The sequence below is a fragment of the Lepisosteus oculatus genome, unplaced genomic scaffold (assembly GCF_040954835.1).
Source record: "Lepisosteus oculatus isolate fLepOcu1 unplaced genomic scaffold, fLepOcu1.hap2 HAP2_SCAFFOLD_544, whole genome shotgun sequence".
NCBI classification, from domain to species: domain Eukaryota; kingdom Metazoa; phylum Chordata; class Actinopteri; order Semionotiformes; family Lepisosteidae; genus Lepisosteus; species Lepisosteus oculatus.
In genome coordinates, this window is record NW_027168090.1 from 44,317 (window position 1) to 61,898 (window position 17,582).

At 50.3% G+C, this 17,582-nt stretch overlaps 1 protein-coding gene across 1 annotated transcript; it reads left to right on the forward strand.

The window, feature by feature from the left end:
• The first annotated feature begins 411 nt into the window (after positions 1 to 411).
• On the forward strand, positions 412 to 16,483 carry doc2a (double C2-like domains, alpha). The gene is made up of 8 exons (XM_069186543.1): positions 412 to 503; positions 6,250 to 6,545; positions 7,425 to 7,504; positions 8,331 to 8,405; positions 8,529 to 8,638; positions 12,605 to 12,731; positions 13,977 to 14,036; positions 16,322 to 16,483. Exons 2-8 carry the CDS (start codon positions 6,254 to 6,256, stop codon positions 16,481 to 16,483), a joined length of 906 nt encoding a protein of 301 aa, XP_069042644.1. The 5' UTR covers positions 412 to 503; positions 6,250 to 6,253.
• The last annotated feature ends 1,099 nt before the right edge of the window (positions 16,484 to 17,582 follow it).

A 17,582-nucleotide genomic window follows, 5' to 3' on the forward strand; every position in this document is an offset into this window, starting at 1 on the left:
TCACACAGACACACACATACACACTCACACAGAAACACTCACAGTCACAAACACACACATACACGCACTCATACAGTAACACACAAACTCACAGACACACACATACACACTCACACAGAAACACACGCATACAGACACTCACAGAGACACACACAGAAACACACACACTCACAGTCACAGACACACACACCCAGAGAGCAACACACCAGAGAAACACAGAGACACACACAGAAACGCACACACTCACAGACACACACAGAGAGTGACACACACCAAACACAGAGACTCACACGCACGCGGAGACACGCACACACTGTGCAGGAATGGAGGGCTGTTTCTCTCCTGCTCTCTCATTGCTCACCAGAGACTCATCCTCTCTCTCTCCCTCTCTCTCTCCCTCTCTCCCTCTCTCTCTCCGTCCTCCACTGTCAGGCACAGCCCAGCTCCATCAGCAGAGCGAGCTCTCCTCTTCCTCTCTGACCGCCCTACTCACCCTGCACCAGGTAAGAGGACCGCCGGCATCGTCCTCCATCTCTCTCAATCTCCCTCTCCTCTCTCTCCTCCTTCCCCTCGCCCTGCCTCTCTCTCTCTGGCTCTGTCCCCCTGTATCCCTCCCCGTCTCTCCTCCTGTCTCTCTCTCCCCCTCTCTATCCCCTGTCTTTCTCTCTCCTGTCTCTCCTTCTGTCTCTCTCTCTCCCCTGTCTCTCTCCCGTCTCTCTCTCCCATCTCTTCTGCCTCTCTCCCCTGTCTCTCTCCCGTCTCTCCTGTCTCTCCCTCTCCTGTCTCTCTCCCGTCTCTCTCTCCCATCTCTTCTGTCTCTCTCCCCTGTCTCTCTCCCGTCTCTCCTGTCTCTCTCCTGTCTCTCTCTTTCCTCTCTCCCGTCTCTCCTGTCTCTCTCTCTCCTGTCTCTCTCTCGTCTCTCCTGTCTCTCTCTTTCCTCTCTCCCGTCTCTCCTGTCTCTCTCTCTCCCCTGTTTCTCTCCCTCCCTTTCTCTCTTCTGTCTCTCTCCCCTTTATCACCTGTCTCTCTCTCTCTCCCCTGTCTCTCTCCCGTCTCTCCTGTCTCTCTCTCCCGTCTCTCTCCCATCTCTCCTATCTCTCTCTCCCCTGTCTCTCTCCCGTCTCTCCTGTCTCTCTCCCCTGTCTCTCTCTCTCGTTTCTCTCCCATCTCCCCCGTCTCTCTCTCCCCTGTCTTTCTACCCTGTCTCTCTCTCCCGTCTCTCCTGTCTATCTCTCTTCTGTCTCTCTCCCCTGTCTCTCTCTCCCCTGTCTCTCTCCCGTCTCTCCTGTCTCTCTCCCCTGTCTCTCTCCCGTCTCTCCTGTCTCTATCTCTCCCCTGTCTCTCTCCCATCTCTCCTGTCTCTCTCCCCTGTCTCTCTCCTGTCTCTCTCTTTCCTCTCTCCCGTCTCTCCTGTCTCTCTCCCGTCTCTCCTGTCTCTCTCTTTCCTCTCTCCCGTCTCTCCTGTCTCTCTCTCTCCCGTTTCTCTCCCTCCCTCTCTCTCTTCTGTCTCTCTCCCCTTTATCACCTGTCTCTCTCTCTCCCCTGTCTCTCTCCCGTCTCTCCTGTCTCTCTCTCCCGTCTCTCCTATCTTTCTCTCCCCTGTCTCTCTCCCGTCTCTCCTGTCTCTCTCCCCTGTCTCTCTCTCTCGTTTCTCTCCCATCTCCCCTGTCTCTCTCTCCCCTGTCTTTCTACCCTGTCTCTCTCCCGTCTCTCCTGTCTATCTCTCTTCTGTCTCTCTCCCCTGTCTCTCTCTCCCCTGTCTCTCTCCCGTCTCTCCTGCCTCTATCTCTCCCCTGTCTCTCTCCCATCTCTCCTGCCTCTCTCTCTCCCCTGTCTCTCTCCCATCTCTCCTGTCTCTCTCTCTCCCCTGTCTCCCGTCTCTCCTGTCTCTATCTCTCCCCTGTCTCTCTCCCATCTCTCCTGTCTCTCTCTCTCTCCTGTCTCTCTCTGTCTGTTTGTATCCAGTTGACTCTATTATTCAGTTCAATCAACAACGGCACATACAGATCATCACTATCAATACTATTTACACACACAATCACAGATTCACACTTACACAATCACAGATTCACACTGATACACACAAATTCACATACACAATCACCAATTCACACTCCTACACAATCACAGATTCACATTGATACACACAAAGTCACAGACACAATCACCAATTCACATTCTTACACAATCACAGATTCACACTCATACACACAAATTCACAGACACGATCACCAATTCACACTCCTACACAATCACAAATTCTCACTCATACATACAAATTCTCACTCATAGACATAGTCCCACTCATGCACACACAAATTCTCATTCACACACACAGATTCATGCAAACAAATTCTCATTCACACACACAGATTCATGCAAACAAATTCTCATTCATACACACAGATTCATGCACATACAAATTCTCATTCATACACACAGATTCATGCAAACAAATTCAGACTAATGCACACAAATTCACACTCATAGAAAATCACAAATTGTCACTCACACACGGATTCACACACACAATCATACACAAACAAATTCTCACGCACACACACACAAATTCTCACTCACACACAAAGACACTAATACTCAGACACACAGATTCTCACACACATAGACACTAATGCTCAGACACAGATTCTCATACATATACAAACACTAATACTCAGACACACAGTCTCACACACAAACACTAATACTCTGACACACAGTGTCTCTCTCATACACACACAAACACTAATATTCAGACACACAGTCTCTTTCACACAAACACTAATACTCAGACACACAGTCTCTCACACACACAAACACTAATTCTCAGACACACACAGTCTCTCTCACACACACAAACACTAATTCTCAGACACACACAGTCTCTCACACACACACAAACACTAATACTCAGACACACAGTCTCTCACACACACACAAACACTAATACTCAGACACACAGTCTCTCACACACACACACACAAACACTAGTACTAAGACACACAGTCTCTCACACACACACAAACACTAATACTCAGACACACAGTCTCTCACACACACACAAACAGTAATACTCAGACACACAGTCTCTCACACACACACAAACACTAATACTCAGACACACAGTCTCTCACACACACACAAACACTAATACACAGACACACACAGTGTCTCACACACAAACAAAGACTAATACTCAGACACACAGTCTCTCTCACACACACAAACACTAATACTCAGACACACAGTCTCTCACACACACACAAACACTAATACTCAGACACACAGTCTCTCTCACACACACAAACACTAATACTCAGACACACAGTCTCTCACACACACACACAAACACTAATACTCAGACACACAGTCTCTCACACACACACAAACACTAATACTCAGACACACAGTCTCTCACACACACACAAACACTAATACTCAGACACACAGTCTCTCACACACAAACACTAATTCTCAGACACAGTCTCTCACACACACACAAACACTAATACTCAGACACATGCTGAGGGACACTGGCAGGAACACAAGCTAATTAAAAATTTACAAAGTCTCTCCTTCAGTCTCAGCTGCACAGCCCCAAATTCTCAAACTGCCTTCTGTCTCTGCTGCTGCCTTTCACTGTCTCTCTTCCTCTCTCTCTGTGTCTGTCTCTCTGCCTCTCTCTCTCTTTCTATCTCTCTCTCTGTGTATCTGTCTGTCTCTCTGCTGTCTCCCTCTCTCTATCTCCCTCTCTGTGTATCTGTCTGTCTCTCTGCCTGTCTCCCTCTCTCTATCTCTCTTTCTGTGTATCTGTCTCTCTGCCTGTCTCCCTCTCTCTCTGTCTCTCTCTGCCTGTCTCCCCCTCTCTCTCTGTGTGTCTGTCTATCTCTCTGCCTGTCTCCTTCTCTCTCTGTGTCTGTCTGTCTCTCTGTCTGTCTCCCTCTCTCACTCTCGGTGTTTGTCTGTCTCTCTGCCTGTCTCCCTCCCTCTCTGTGTCTGTCTGTCTCTGTGTCTGTCTGTGAATCTCTCTCTCTCTACATGTATCTAAGCCTGTCTCTCTCTCTCTGTCTCTCTGTCTCTCCATTTGTACCTCTGTGTATTTACCCCTCTCTCTCTGTGTATTAACCCCAGTCTCACTCTGTGTATTAACCTCTCTCCGTGTATTAACCCCCCTCTCTATATATTAACCCCTCTCTCTCTGTGTATTAACCCTGTCTCTGTGTATTAACCCCTCTCTCTCTGTGTATTAACCCCCTCTCTATATTAACCCCCCGTCTGTGTATTAACCCCTCTCGCTCTCTGTATATTTTAACCCCTCTCTCTGTGTATTAACCCCAGTCTCTCTCTGTGTATTAACCCCCCTGTCTCTCTGTGTATTAACCTCCCTGTCTCTCTGTGTATTAACCCCAGTCTCTCTCTGTGTATTAACCTCTCTCTCTCTCTGTGTATTAACCCCAGTCTCTCTCCGTGTATTAACCCCTCTATCTCTCTGAGTATTAACCCCTCTCTCTCTGTCTGTATTAACCCCCCTGTCTCTCTGTGTATTAACCCCAGTCTCTCTCTGTGTATTAACCCCCCTGTCTCTCTGTGTATTAACCCCTCTCTCTCTCTCAATTCAATTCAGTTCAGTTCAAGGTGCTTTATTAGCATGACCGATGGGTACAATCAGTGTTGCCAAAGCAAATAAAAATAATAAAATTAACATGGAACAAAACAAAAAATAGAAGTAAAATAAAATCTACAGACATGTTACAGACATTTACAACAAAGACATATTATAAAATATTGACATATACTGTAGGCGGCTGGAGCATTATTGGGAGACTCACTGTTCCTCAGGCTGTGACAGGAGATCACATACTGGGCTGCCAGATCAACTGAGTTCCCTCCTCCCTCTCCCAGTAGGATTGGGACCCGTTGTGATTCTGGCAGGTGTGGGAACTCTGGGATTAGATTTCTGAATTTGGGGAAGAATGTTTCTCTAATCCCAGAGTATCTGTCACAGTGCAGTAGGAAGTGCACCTCTGTCTCTATTTCTCCCCGCTGGCAGTGGGAGCACAGCCTGTCCTCTCTGGACAGCCAGGTCTGCCTGTGTCCAGTGTGTGTGTCCAGGCTGTGGTCACTGAGCCTGTCCTCTCTGGACAACCAGGTCTGCCTGTGTCCAGTGTGTGTGTCCAGGCTGTGGTCACTGAGCCTGTCCTCTCTGGACAGCCAGGTCTGCCTGTGTCCAGTGTGTGTGTCCAGGCTGTGGTCACTGAGCCTGTCCTCTCTGGACAACCAGGTCTGCCTGTGTCCAGTGTGTGTGTCCAGGCTGTGGTCACTGAGCCTGTCCTCTCTGGACAGCCAGGTCTGCCTGTGTCCAGTGTGTGTGTCCAGGCTATGGTCACTGAGCCTGTCCTCTCTGGACAACCAGGTCTGCCTGTGTCCAGTGTGTGTGTCCAGGCTGTGGTCACTGAGCCTGTCCTCTCTGGACAGCCAGGTCTGCCTGTGTCCAGTGTGTGTGTCCAGGCTGTGGTCACTGAGCCTGTCCTCTCTGGACAACCAGGTCTGCCTGTGTCCAGTGTGTGTGTCCAGGCTGTGGTCACTGAGCCTGTCCTCTCTGGACAGCCAGGTCTGCCTGTGTCCAGTGTGTGTGTCCAGGCTGTGGTCACTGAGCCTGTCCTCTCTGGGCAGCCAGGTCTGCCTGTGTCCAGTTTCTATGGCCAGGTTGTGGTCACTGAGCCTGTACTTCGTCAGGGTCTGTTTCTGTTTGTTATTTTTTATTTTGGTCAAATATTCAGCTAGTGTGTATTGTCTGTTTAAGGTTCTGTAGCATTCCAGTTTATGTTGTGTTTGTGTGTGTGTGTCCCAGTGTGTGAGATATTGCTGTTTGATCTGTGCTGTGATGTGGTTGAGTCTGGGTTGTGGTGCTCTAGCAGTGCTGTCCTGAGGCTGGTTAGTGTCGGTGTGGCTCTCTCTCTCTGTGTATTAACCCCAGTCTCTCTCTCTGTGTATTAACCCCAGTCTCCCTCTGTGTATTAACCCCAGTCTCTCTCTCTGTGTATTAACCCCAGTCTCTCTCTCTCTGTGTATTAACCCCAGTCTCTCTCTCTGTGTATTAACCACAGTCTCCCTCTGTATATTTTAACCCCTCTCTCTGTGTATTAACCCCAGTCTCTCTCTCTCTGTGTGTGTATTAACCCCTCTCTCTCTCTCTGTGTATTAACTCCCCTGTCTCTCTGTGTATTAACCCCTCTCTCTGTGGCTCAGCCCCATGACGGTCCGCAGGGGCAAGAGACTCACCATCTCGATCCAGGAGCACATGGCCATAGACGTCTGTCCCGGTCCCATCAGGCCCATCCGGCAGATCTCCGCCTACTTCCCCCGGCTCTCCCCCACGGGGGCCGACCTGCCCCCCCCCACCCTCCCCGGGGGGGCCGGGGGGGGGCTCTCGCCAGGGCTGCCTCCGGGGGGCACGGGGGCGCTGACCCTGGCAGACAGGCAGAGCATGCTGGGAAGCATGGACACGTCCGTGGAAATCGACAGCTACGACAGTGACGACACAAGTAAGACACACTGAGAGAGAGAGGGGTTAATACAGACACACTGACTGACACTCCAGTACATGAACACTGCACTGAGAGAGAGAGAGGGGTTAATACAGACACACTGACTGGACACTCCAGTACATTAACACTGCACTGAGAGAGAGAGGGGTTAATACACACACTGACTGGACACTCCAGTACATTAACACTGCACTGAGAGAGAGAGGGGTTAATACACACACACTGACTGGACACTCCAGTACATTAACACTGCACTGAGAGAGAGAGGGGTTAATACAGACACGCTGACTGAACACTCCAGTACATTAACACTGCACTGAGAGAGAGTGGGGTTAATACAGACACACTGACTGGACACTCCAGTACATTAACACTGCACTGAGAGAGAGGGGGGTTAATACACACACACTGACTGGACACTCCAGTACATTAACACTGCACTGAGAGAGAGAGGGGTTAATACAGACACACTGACTGGACACTCCAGTACATTAACACTGCACTGAGAGAGAGGGGTTAATACAGACACACTGACTGGACACTCCAGTACATTAACACTGCACTGAGAGAGAGAGGGGTTAATACAGACACACTGACTGGACACTCCAGTACATTAACACTGCACTGAGAGAGAGAGGGGTTAATACACACTGAGCTGGGTGAAGAGAGTGACAGAATAATGACAAGAATCACAACAGTGATCTTATGTCAGTGCTCAGAAGAGATCTGGGCTGAAGAGTGACTGATTGTGCATGATTGTGCATGATCACTAGTGAATTGTGTGACTGAGCATCTGGGGTCAAGGGAAAGTGATCAAGTGACCCACAGGCCTCCTGTCTCTGGGGCATCGGACTTCAAACAGATTCTCTGTTTCAGCATCTCTGGGCACTTTGGAGTTCAACCTGCTGTATGAGAGAGACACCAGCACCCTGCACTGTACTATACTGAGAGCCAAGGTCTGTATTAACCCCTCTCTCTCTCAGTGCAGTGTTAATGTACTGTAGTGTCCAGTCAGTGTGTCTGTATTAACCCCTCTCTCTCAGTGCAGTGTTAATGTACTGGAGTGTCCAGTCAGTGTCTGTATTAACCCCTCTCTCTCTCAGTGCAGTGTTAATGTACTGGAGTGTCTGGTCAGTGTGTGTATTAACCCCTCTCTCTCAGTGCAGTGTTAATGTACTGGAGTGTCCAGTTAGTGTGTCTGTATGAACCCCTCTCTGTCTCTCAGTGCAGTGTTAATGTACTGGAGTGTCCAGTCAGTGTGTGTATTAACCCCTCTCTCTCTCTCAGTGCAGTGTTAATGTACTGGAGTGTCCAGTCAGTGTGTCTGTATTAACCCCTCTCTCTCTCTCAGTGCAGTGTTAATGTACTGGAGTGTCCAGTCAGTGTGTGTATTAACCCCTCTCTCTCTCAGTGCAGTGTTCATGTACTGGAGTGTCCAGTCAGTGTGTCTGTATTAACCCCCTCTCTCTCAGTGCAGTGTTAATGTACTGGACTGTCCAGTCAGTGTGTCTGTATTAACCCCTCTCTCTCTCAGTGCAGTGTTAATGTACTGGAGTGTCCAGTCAGTGTGTGTGTATGAACCCCTCTCTCTCTCAGTGCAGTGTTAATGTACTGGAGTGTCCAGTCATTGTGTCTGTATTAACCCCCCTCTCTCTCAGTGCAGTGTTAATGTACTGGAGTGTCCAGTCAGTGTTTGTGTATTAACCCCTCTCTCTCTCAGTGCAGTGTTAATGTACAGTGGTGTTCAGCTGCTGTCTGTATTAACCCCTGTCTGTGTTTCAGGGTTTGAAACCAATGGATTTTAATGGACTGGCTGACCCCTATGTGAAGCTCCACCTCCTGCCTGGCGCCTGCAAGGTACTGTTGACCAGAGGCAGTGAGAGGCCTGGTGGCTGCAGTTCTGCAGCTGGCCTGAGCGGCGGGGGGCGCTGTCACTGTGGCTTGGTGACTGCAGCTGTGTTTCTCCCTGTGGGGGTTTAGGCCAACAAGCTGAAGACTCGGACCGTGAGGAACTCCCTGAACCCCGTCTGGAATGAGACCCTCACCTATTTCGGAATCACTAACGAGGACATCATGAAGAGAACACTGAGGTACTGACACACTGATCCTCTGATCCTCTGATCCTCTGATCCTCTGATCCTCTGATCCACTGATCCACTGATCCACTGATCCACTGATCCACTGATCCTCTGATCCTCTGATCCACTGATCCACTGAGACACTGACACACTGAGACACTGACACACTGATACTCTGATCCTCTGATCCTCTGATCCTCTGATCCACTGATCCACTGATCCTCTGATCCTCTGATCCACTGAGACACTGAGACACTGAGGTACTGACACACTGATACTCTGATCCTCTGATCCTCTGATCCACTGATCCTCTGATCCTCTGATCCACTGAGACACTGAGACACTGAGACACTGAGACACTGAGACACTGATCCTCTGATCCTCTGATCCTCTGACCCACTGATCCACTGAGACACTGAGACACTGATCCACTGATCCACTGATCCACTGAGACACTGATCCACTGACCCACTGACCCACTGACCCACTGACCCACTGAGGCACTGACACAGTGACCCACTGACCCACTGAGGTACTGACACACTGATCCTCTGATCATCTGATCCTCTGATCCTCTGATCCTCTGATCCACTGATCCACTGAGACACTGAGACACTGATCCACTGACCCACTGAGGCACTGACACAGTGACCCACTGACCCACTGACCCACTGACCCACTGAGACACTGAGACACTGATCCACTGACCCACTGACCCACTGACCCACTGAGGCACTGACACAGTCACCCACTGACCCACTGACCCACTGAGGTACTGACACACTGATCCTCTGATCATCTGATCATCTGATCCTCTGATCCTCTGATCCAACGACACAGTGACCCACTGACCCACTGACCTACTGATCCTCTGACCCACTAATCCACTGACAGACTGACCCACTGACCCACTGATCCACTGAGGTACTGATCCTCTGATCCACTGATCCACTGACCCACTGACCCACTGACCCACTGACACAGTGACCCACTGACCCACTGACCCACTGAGGCACTGACACAGTGACACAGTGACACAGTGACACACTGACCCACTGATCCACTGATCCACTGATCCACTGAGGTACTGATCCTCTGATCCGCTGATCATCTGATCCACTGACCCACTGATCCTCTGACCCACTGATCCACTGAGACACTGACCCACTGACCCACTGACCCACTGAGGCACTGACACACTGATCCTCTGACCCACTGATACTCTGATCCTCTGATCCACTGATCCACTAATCCTCTGATCCACTGAGACACTGACACACTGACCCACTGACCCACTGACCCACTGAGACACTGAGACACTGATCCAGACTCACTGGTGTGTGTGTGACTCTCAGAGTCTCACTGGGGTGGGTGTGTGTGACTCTCAGACGCTCTGGGGTGTGTGTGTGTGACTCTCAGACTCTCACTGGGGTGGGTGTGTGTGACTCTCAGAGGCTCTGGGGTGTGTGTGTGTGACTCTCAGACTCTCACTGGGGTGGGTGTGTGTGACTCTCAGAGGCTCTGGGCTGGGTGTGTGTGACTCTCAGACTCTCTGACAGCCTGATGTAAACACTGTCAGCGCCTGTCTCGCCCGTCGGCCAGTGTCAGTCCTTCAGTGACAGATTGAGGCCAGGCACTCTGCTGGGGGTCAGTGCTGTTGGGCCCTGGAGGACAGACAGTGTGTCTCAAGCGGGTTGGCCTGACCTCTGTGGAGCACAAATATCTCTCTCAATCTCTCAACCTGTCTGTCTCTTTTTCTCTCTCTGATGATTTTCCAGTCTGTCTCTGTGCTGACCTGCCTGCCTGTCTCTGTGCTGGTCTGTCTGTCTGTCTCTGCGCTGATCTGCCTGTCTGTCTCTATGCTGATCTGCCTGTCTGTCTCTGTGTTGTGCCTGTCTGTCTCTGTGCTGATCAGCCTGTCTTTATCTCTACTGACCTTCCTGTCTGTGCTGATCTGCTTGTCTGTCTCTCTACTGACCTGTCCGTCTCTGCTGACCTGCCTGTCTGTCTCTCTACTGATCTGTTTGTCTCGCTAGAGATCTGCCTGTCTGTCTCTCTACTGATCTGTTTGTCTCGCTAGTGATCTGCCTGTCTGTCTCTCTACTGATCTGTTTGTCTTGCTAGTGCTCTGCCTGTCTCTCTCTCTGCTGACCTGCCTGTCTGTCTTTGTAGCATTCTAATTACAAACACAGTCTCACACGTGAGACTCAATACTCTGCTGATTTCTCAAGAGCCAAACTTTCACTCTGCTTTCTCACTCTCCAATTATTTAAATCTGTGTTCTTGTCTTAACATGCTGTGATATTCCCCAATTAAACTACACCAGAAGGCAAATATCTTTGTCTATATAAACCTCTCTCTCTCAGTGCAGTGTTACTGTACTGGAGTGTCCAGTCAGTGTGTGTGTATGAACCCCCCTCTCTCTCAGTGCAGTGTTAATGTACTGGAGTGTCCAGTCAGTGTGTCTGTATGAACCCCTCTCTCTCTCAGTGCAGTGTTACTGTACTGGAGTGTCCAGTCAGTGTGTCTGTATTAACCCCTCTCTCTCTCAGTGCAGTGTTACTGTACTGGAGTGTCCAGTCAGTGTGTCTGTATTAACCCCTCTCTCTCTCTCAGTGCAGTGTTAATGTACTGGAGTGTCCAGTCAGTGTGTGTGTATTAACCCCTCTCTCTCTCAGTGCAGTGTTACTGTACTGGAGTGTCCAGTCAGTGTGTCTGTATTAACCCCTCTCTCTCTCAGTGCAGTGTTCATGTACTGGAGTATCCAGTCAGTGTGTGTGTATTAACCCCTCTCTCTCTCTCAGTGCAGTGTTAATGTACTGGAGTGTCCAGTCAGTGTGTGTGTATTAACCCCTCTCTCTCAGTGCAGTGTTAATGTACTGGAGTGTCCAGTCAGTGTGTCTGTTATAACCCCTCTCTCTCTCAGTGCAGTGTTACTGTACTGGAGTGTCCAGTCAGTGTGTCTGTATTAACCCCTCTCTCTCTCAGTGCAGTGTTCATGTACTGGAGTATCCAGTCAGTGTGTGTGTATTAACCCCCCTCTCTCTCTCAGTGCAGTGTTAATGTACTGGAGTGTCCAGTCAGTGTGTGTGTATTAACCCCTCTCTCTCTCTCTCAGTGCAGTGTTAATGTACTGGAGTGTCCAGTCAGTGTGTCTGTATTAACCCCTCTCTCTCTCAGTACAGTGTTAATGTACTGGAGTGTCCAGTCAGTGTGTCTGTTATAACCCCTCTCTCTCTCAGTGCAGTGTTACTGTACTGGAGTGTCCAGTCAGTGTGTCTGTATTAACCCCTCTCTCTCTCAGTGCAGTGTTCATGTACTGGAGTATCCAGTCAGTGTGTGTGTATTAACCCCCCTCTCTCTCTCAGTGCAGTGTTAATGTACTGGAGTGTCCAGTCAGTGTGTGTGTATTAACCCCTCTCTCTCAGTGCAGTGTTAATGTACTGGAGTGTCCAGTCAGTGTGTCTGTATTAACCCCTCTCTCTCAGTGCAGTGTTAATGTACTGGAGTGTCCAGTCAGTGTGTCTGTATTAACCCCTCTCTCTCTCTCAGTGCAGTGTTAATGTACTGGAGTGTCCAGTCAGTGTGTCTGTATTAACCCCTCTCTCTCTCAGTGCAGTGTTAATGTACTGGAGTGTCCAGTCAGTGTGTCTGTATTAACCCCTCTCTCTCTCTCAGTGCAGTGTTAATGTACTGGAGTGTCCAGTCAGTGTGTGTGTATTAACCCCTCTCTCTCAGTGCAGTGTTAATGTACTGGAGTGTCCAGTCAGTGTGTCTGTATTAACCCCTCTCTCTCTCAGTGCAGTGTTAATGTACTGGAGTGTCCAGTCAGTGTGTCTGTATTAACCCCTCTCTCTCTCAGTGCAGTGTTAGACTAGACCAGTCCAGAGATCACTGGTCCAGTCGGGGTCACACTGTCCCCCTCCAGTCCAGAGATGAGTGGGGAGTCAGTGTTAATGCAGACTGTCTCTGTCTCAGGGTGACGGTCTGCGATGAGGACAAGCTGACCCACAACGAGTTCATCGGTGAGGCACGCCTGGCTCTGAGGAGGCTGAAGCCAGGCCTGATCAAGCAGTACAACATCTGTCTAGAGCCACACCCCCCTGTGAGCAAAGACACCTGTCTCGAACACAGCCCCACACCGGGACACAGGACAGAGAGAGACAGGACACAGGACAGCCCCACACAGGACACAGGACAGCCCCACACAGGACACAGGACAGAGAGAGACAGGACAGCCCCACACAGGACACAGGACAGAGAGAGAGACAGGACAGTCCCACATCGGGACACAGGCAGAGAGACAGCCCCACACCGGGACACAGGACAGAGAGACACAAGACAGAGAGAGAGACAGCCCCACACCAGGACACAGGACAGAGAGAGAGACAGTCCCACACGGGGACACAGGACAGATGGAGACAGGACAGCCCCACACCGGGACATAGGACAGAGAGACACAGGACAGAGAGAGACACAGACCCTTACCAGGATACAGGACAGAGAGACACAGGACAGAGAGACAGGACAGCCCCACACTGGGACACAGGACAGAGAGACACAGGACAGAGAGAGAGAGACAGCCCCAAACCGGGACACAGGACAGAGAGACAGGACAGCCCCACACCGGGACATAGAACAGAGAGACACAGGACAGAGAGAGACACAGACCCACACCAGGACACAGGACAGAGAGACACAAGACAGAGAGACAGGACAGCCCCACACCGGGACACAGGACAGAGAGACACAGGACAGAGAGAGAGAGACAGACCCACACCGGGACACAGGACAGAGAGAGAGACAGTCCCACACCGGGACACAGGACAAAGGGACACAGGACAGAGAGACAGGACAGCCCCACACTGGGACACAGAACAGAGAGAGACAGACCCAGACTTGGACACAGGACAAAGAGAGACACAGCCCCAGACAGGGACACAGGACAGAGACACAGCCCCAGACAGGGACAGGACAGAGAGACACAGCCCCAGACTTGGACACAGGACAGAGAGACACAGCCCCAGTCAAGGACACGGGACAGAGAGAGACGGGACAGAGAGAGAGACAGGACAGAGATACACAGGACAGAGAGAGAGATAGGACAAAGAGAGACAGACAGGAAAGAGAGGGATGGGACAGACAGAGGGATAAAGGGAGAGATGGGACAGAGAGAGACACAGGACAAAGAGAGGAGAGAGACAGACAGGACAGAGAGAGATGGGACAGGGAGAGGGATAGAGGGAGAGACAGCACAGAGAGAGCAGAGAGACAAGAGAGGGAGAGAAGAGAGACAGACAGGAAAGATTATAAAAATAAATTATATGAATCCTCTTTATCTCTGTCACAGCTGCCATCACCATCAGCCATGAGTGAAGCTCTGAGAGGAATATCCTGCTACCTGAAAGAGGTGAGACACACAGAGAATATCCTGCAACCTGAGACAGGTGAGACACAGTGAATATCCTGCTACCTGAGAGAGGTGAGACACACAGAGAATATCCTGCTACCTGAGAGAGGTGAGACACACAGAGAATATCCTGCTACCTGAGAGAGGTGAGACAAACAGAGAATATCCTGCTACCTGAGAGAGGTGAGACACACAGTGAATATCCTGCTACCTGAGACAGGTGAGACACACAGTGAATATCCTGCTACCTGAGAGAGGTGAGACACACAGAGAATATCCTGCTACCTGAGACAGGTGAGACACACAGAGAATATCCTGTACCTGAGAGAGGTGAGACACACAGAGAATATCCTGCTACCTGAGACAGGTGAGACACAGTGAATATCCTGCTACCTGAGAGAGGTGAGACACACAGAGAATATCCTGCTACCTGAGAAAGGTGAGACACACAGAGAATATCCTGCTACCTGAGAAAAGTGAGACACACAGTGAATATCCTGCTACCTGAGACAGGTGAGACACACAGTGAATATCCTGCTACCTGAGAGAGGTGAGACACACAGAGAATATCCTGCTACCTGAGAAAGGTGAGACACACAGAGAATATCCTGCTACCTGAGAGAGGTGAGACACACAGAGAATATCCTGCTACCTGAGACAGGTGAGACAGACAGAGAATATCCTGCTACCTGAGAGAGGTGAGACACACAGAGAATATCCTGCTACCTGAGAGAGGTGAGACACACAGAGAATATCCTGCTACCTGAGAGAGGTGAGACACACAGAGAATATCCTGCTACCTGAGACAGGTGAGACACACAGAGAATATCCTCCTACCTGAGAGAGGTGAGACACACAGAGAATATCCTGCTACCTGAGAGAGGTGAGACACACAGAGAATATCCTGCTACCTGAGACAGGTGAGACACACAGAGAATATCCTGCTACCTGAGAGAGGTGAGACACACAGAGAATATCCTGCTACCTGAGACAGGTGAGACACACAGAGAATATCCTGCTACATGAGAGATATTAACCCCTCTCTCTCAGTCCAGTGTGTCTGTATTAACCCCTCTCTCTCTCTCTTAGCGCAGTGTTAATGTACTGGAGTGTCCAGTCAGTGTGTCTGTATTAACCCCTCTCTCTCTCAGTACACTGTTAATGTACTGGAGTGTCCAGTGTGTCTGTATTAACCCCTCTCTTTCTCAGTGCAGTGTTAATGTACTGGAGTGTCCAGTCAGTGTGTCTGTATTAACCCCTCTCTCTCAGTGCAGTGTTAATGTGCTGGAGTGTCCAGTCAGTGTGTGTGTATTAACCCCTCTCTCTCTCAGTGCAGCGTTCATGTACTGGAGTGTCCAGTCAGTGTGTCTGTATGAACCCCTCTCTCTCTCTCTCAGTGCAGTGTTAATGTACTGGAGTGTCCAGTCAGTGTGTGTGTATTAACCCCTCTCTCTCTCAGTGCAGCGTTCATGTACTGGAGTGTCCAGTCAGTGTGTCTGTATGAACCCCTCTCTCTCTCAGTGCAGTGTTAATGTACTGGAGTGTCCAGTCAGTGTGTCTGTATGAACCCCTCTCTCTCAGTGCAGTGTTAATGTACTGAAGTGTCCAGTCAGTGTGTGTGTGTGAACCCCTCTCTCTCTCAGTGCAGTGTTAATGTACTGGAGTGTTCAGTCAGTGTGTGTATTAACCTCTCTCTCTCTCAGTGCAGTGTTAATGTACTGGAGTGTCCAGTCAGTGTGTGTATTAACCCCTCTCTCTCTCTCTCTCAGTGCAGTGTTAATGTACTGGAGTGTCCAGTCAGTGTGTCTGTATTAACCCCTCTCTCTCTCAGTGCAGTGTTAATGTACTGGAGTGTCCAGTCAGTGTGTGTGTATGAACCCCTTTCTCTCTCAGTGCAGTGTTAATGTACTGGAGTGTCCAGTCAGTGTGTGTGTATGAACCCCTCTCTCTCTCAGTGCAGTGTTAATGTACTGGAGTGTCCAGTCTGTGTCTGTATGAACCCCTCTCTCTCTCTCAGTGCAGTGTTAATGTACTGGAGTGTCCAGTCAGTGTGTGTATTAACCCCTCTCTCTCTCTCTCTCTCAGTGCAGTGTTAATGTACTGGAGTGTCCAGTCAGTGTGTCTGTATTAACCCCTCTCTCTCTCTCTCAGTGCAGTGTTAATGTACTGGAGTGTCCAGTCAGTGTGTGTGTATTAACCCCTCTCTCTCAGTGCAGTGTTAATGTACTGGAGTGTCCAGTCAGTGTGTGCGTATTAATCCCTCTCTCTCTCTCTCTCTCTGACAGTGGGAGTGTGTGGAGAGTCAGGTGATGGAGGAGAGGGGCAGGATCTTGTTGTCTCTGCTCTTCTGCCCCCAGCGGGGGGGTCTGGCTGTGGGGGTGGTGCGCTGTGCTCATCTCGCCGCCATGGATGTCAACGGCTTCTCCGACCCCTACGTCAAGACGTGAGCACAGGGCGGGGGGCGGGGGGGTGAGATGAGAGAGAGGAGAGAGAGAGACAAAAGGACTAAATTCTTCACCCAAGGCCGCGGGGTGAGACAGGGCTGCAGCCTGAGCCCAACACTGTTCAATATCTATATCAATGAATTAGCAGGAATGTTGGAGCAGTCTGCAGCTCCTGGTCTCACACTACACCACACAGAAATCAAGTTCCTGCTCTACGCAGATGACCTGGTCCTGCTGTCGCCCACAGAACAGGGGCTGCAGCAGAACCTGGCACTGCTGGAGCAGTACTGTCAGACCTGGGCACTGCCAGTCAATCTGGACCCAGAACAGCAGAACCTGGCACTGCTGGAGCAGGACTGTCAGACCTGGGCACTGCCAGCCCATCTGGACCCAGAACAGCAGAACCTGGCACTGCTGGAGCAGGACTGTCAGACCTGGGCACTGACAGCCCATCTGGACCCAGAACAGCAGAACCTGGCACTGCTGGAGCAGGACTGTCAGACCTGGGCACTGACAGTCAATCTGGACCCAGAACAGCAGAACCTGGCGCTGCTGGAGCAGTACTGTCAGACCTGGGCACTGCCAGCCCATCTGGACCCAGAACAGCAGAACCTGGCACTGCTGGAGCAGGACTGTCAGACCTGGGCACTGACAGTCAATCTGGACAAGACCAGAGTTATGGTTTTCCAGAAGAAAGCCAGACCTCAGGGAAACAGGTACAAATTCACACTGAACAACAACACATTGGAGCACACATCCAGCTACACATATCTCGGTCTCACCATCAGCTCTTCCGGGAGTTTTGACCTGGCAGTGAAGGCACTGAGGGAGAAGGCACTCAGGGCTTTCTACGCAATAAGAAGGAGGCTCTTCAACATCAACCCACCAACAAGAATCTGGCTCCAAATATTTGAAAGTGTAATCCAACCCATTGACCTATACGGCAGTGAAGTTTGGGGTCCCCTCACAGACCAGGATTACACCCAATGGGACAAACACCCCACAGAAACTCTGCACATGGAGATCTGTAGAATCATCCTCCGTGTGCAGAGAAAAACTCCTAACAACGGGTGCAGGGCCGAATTAGGCCAGTACCCACTAT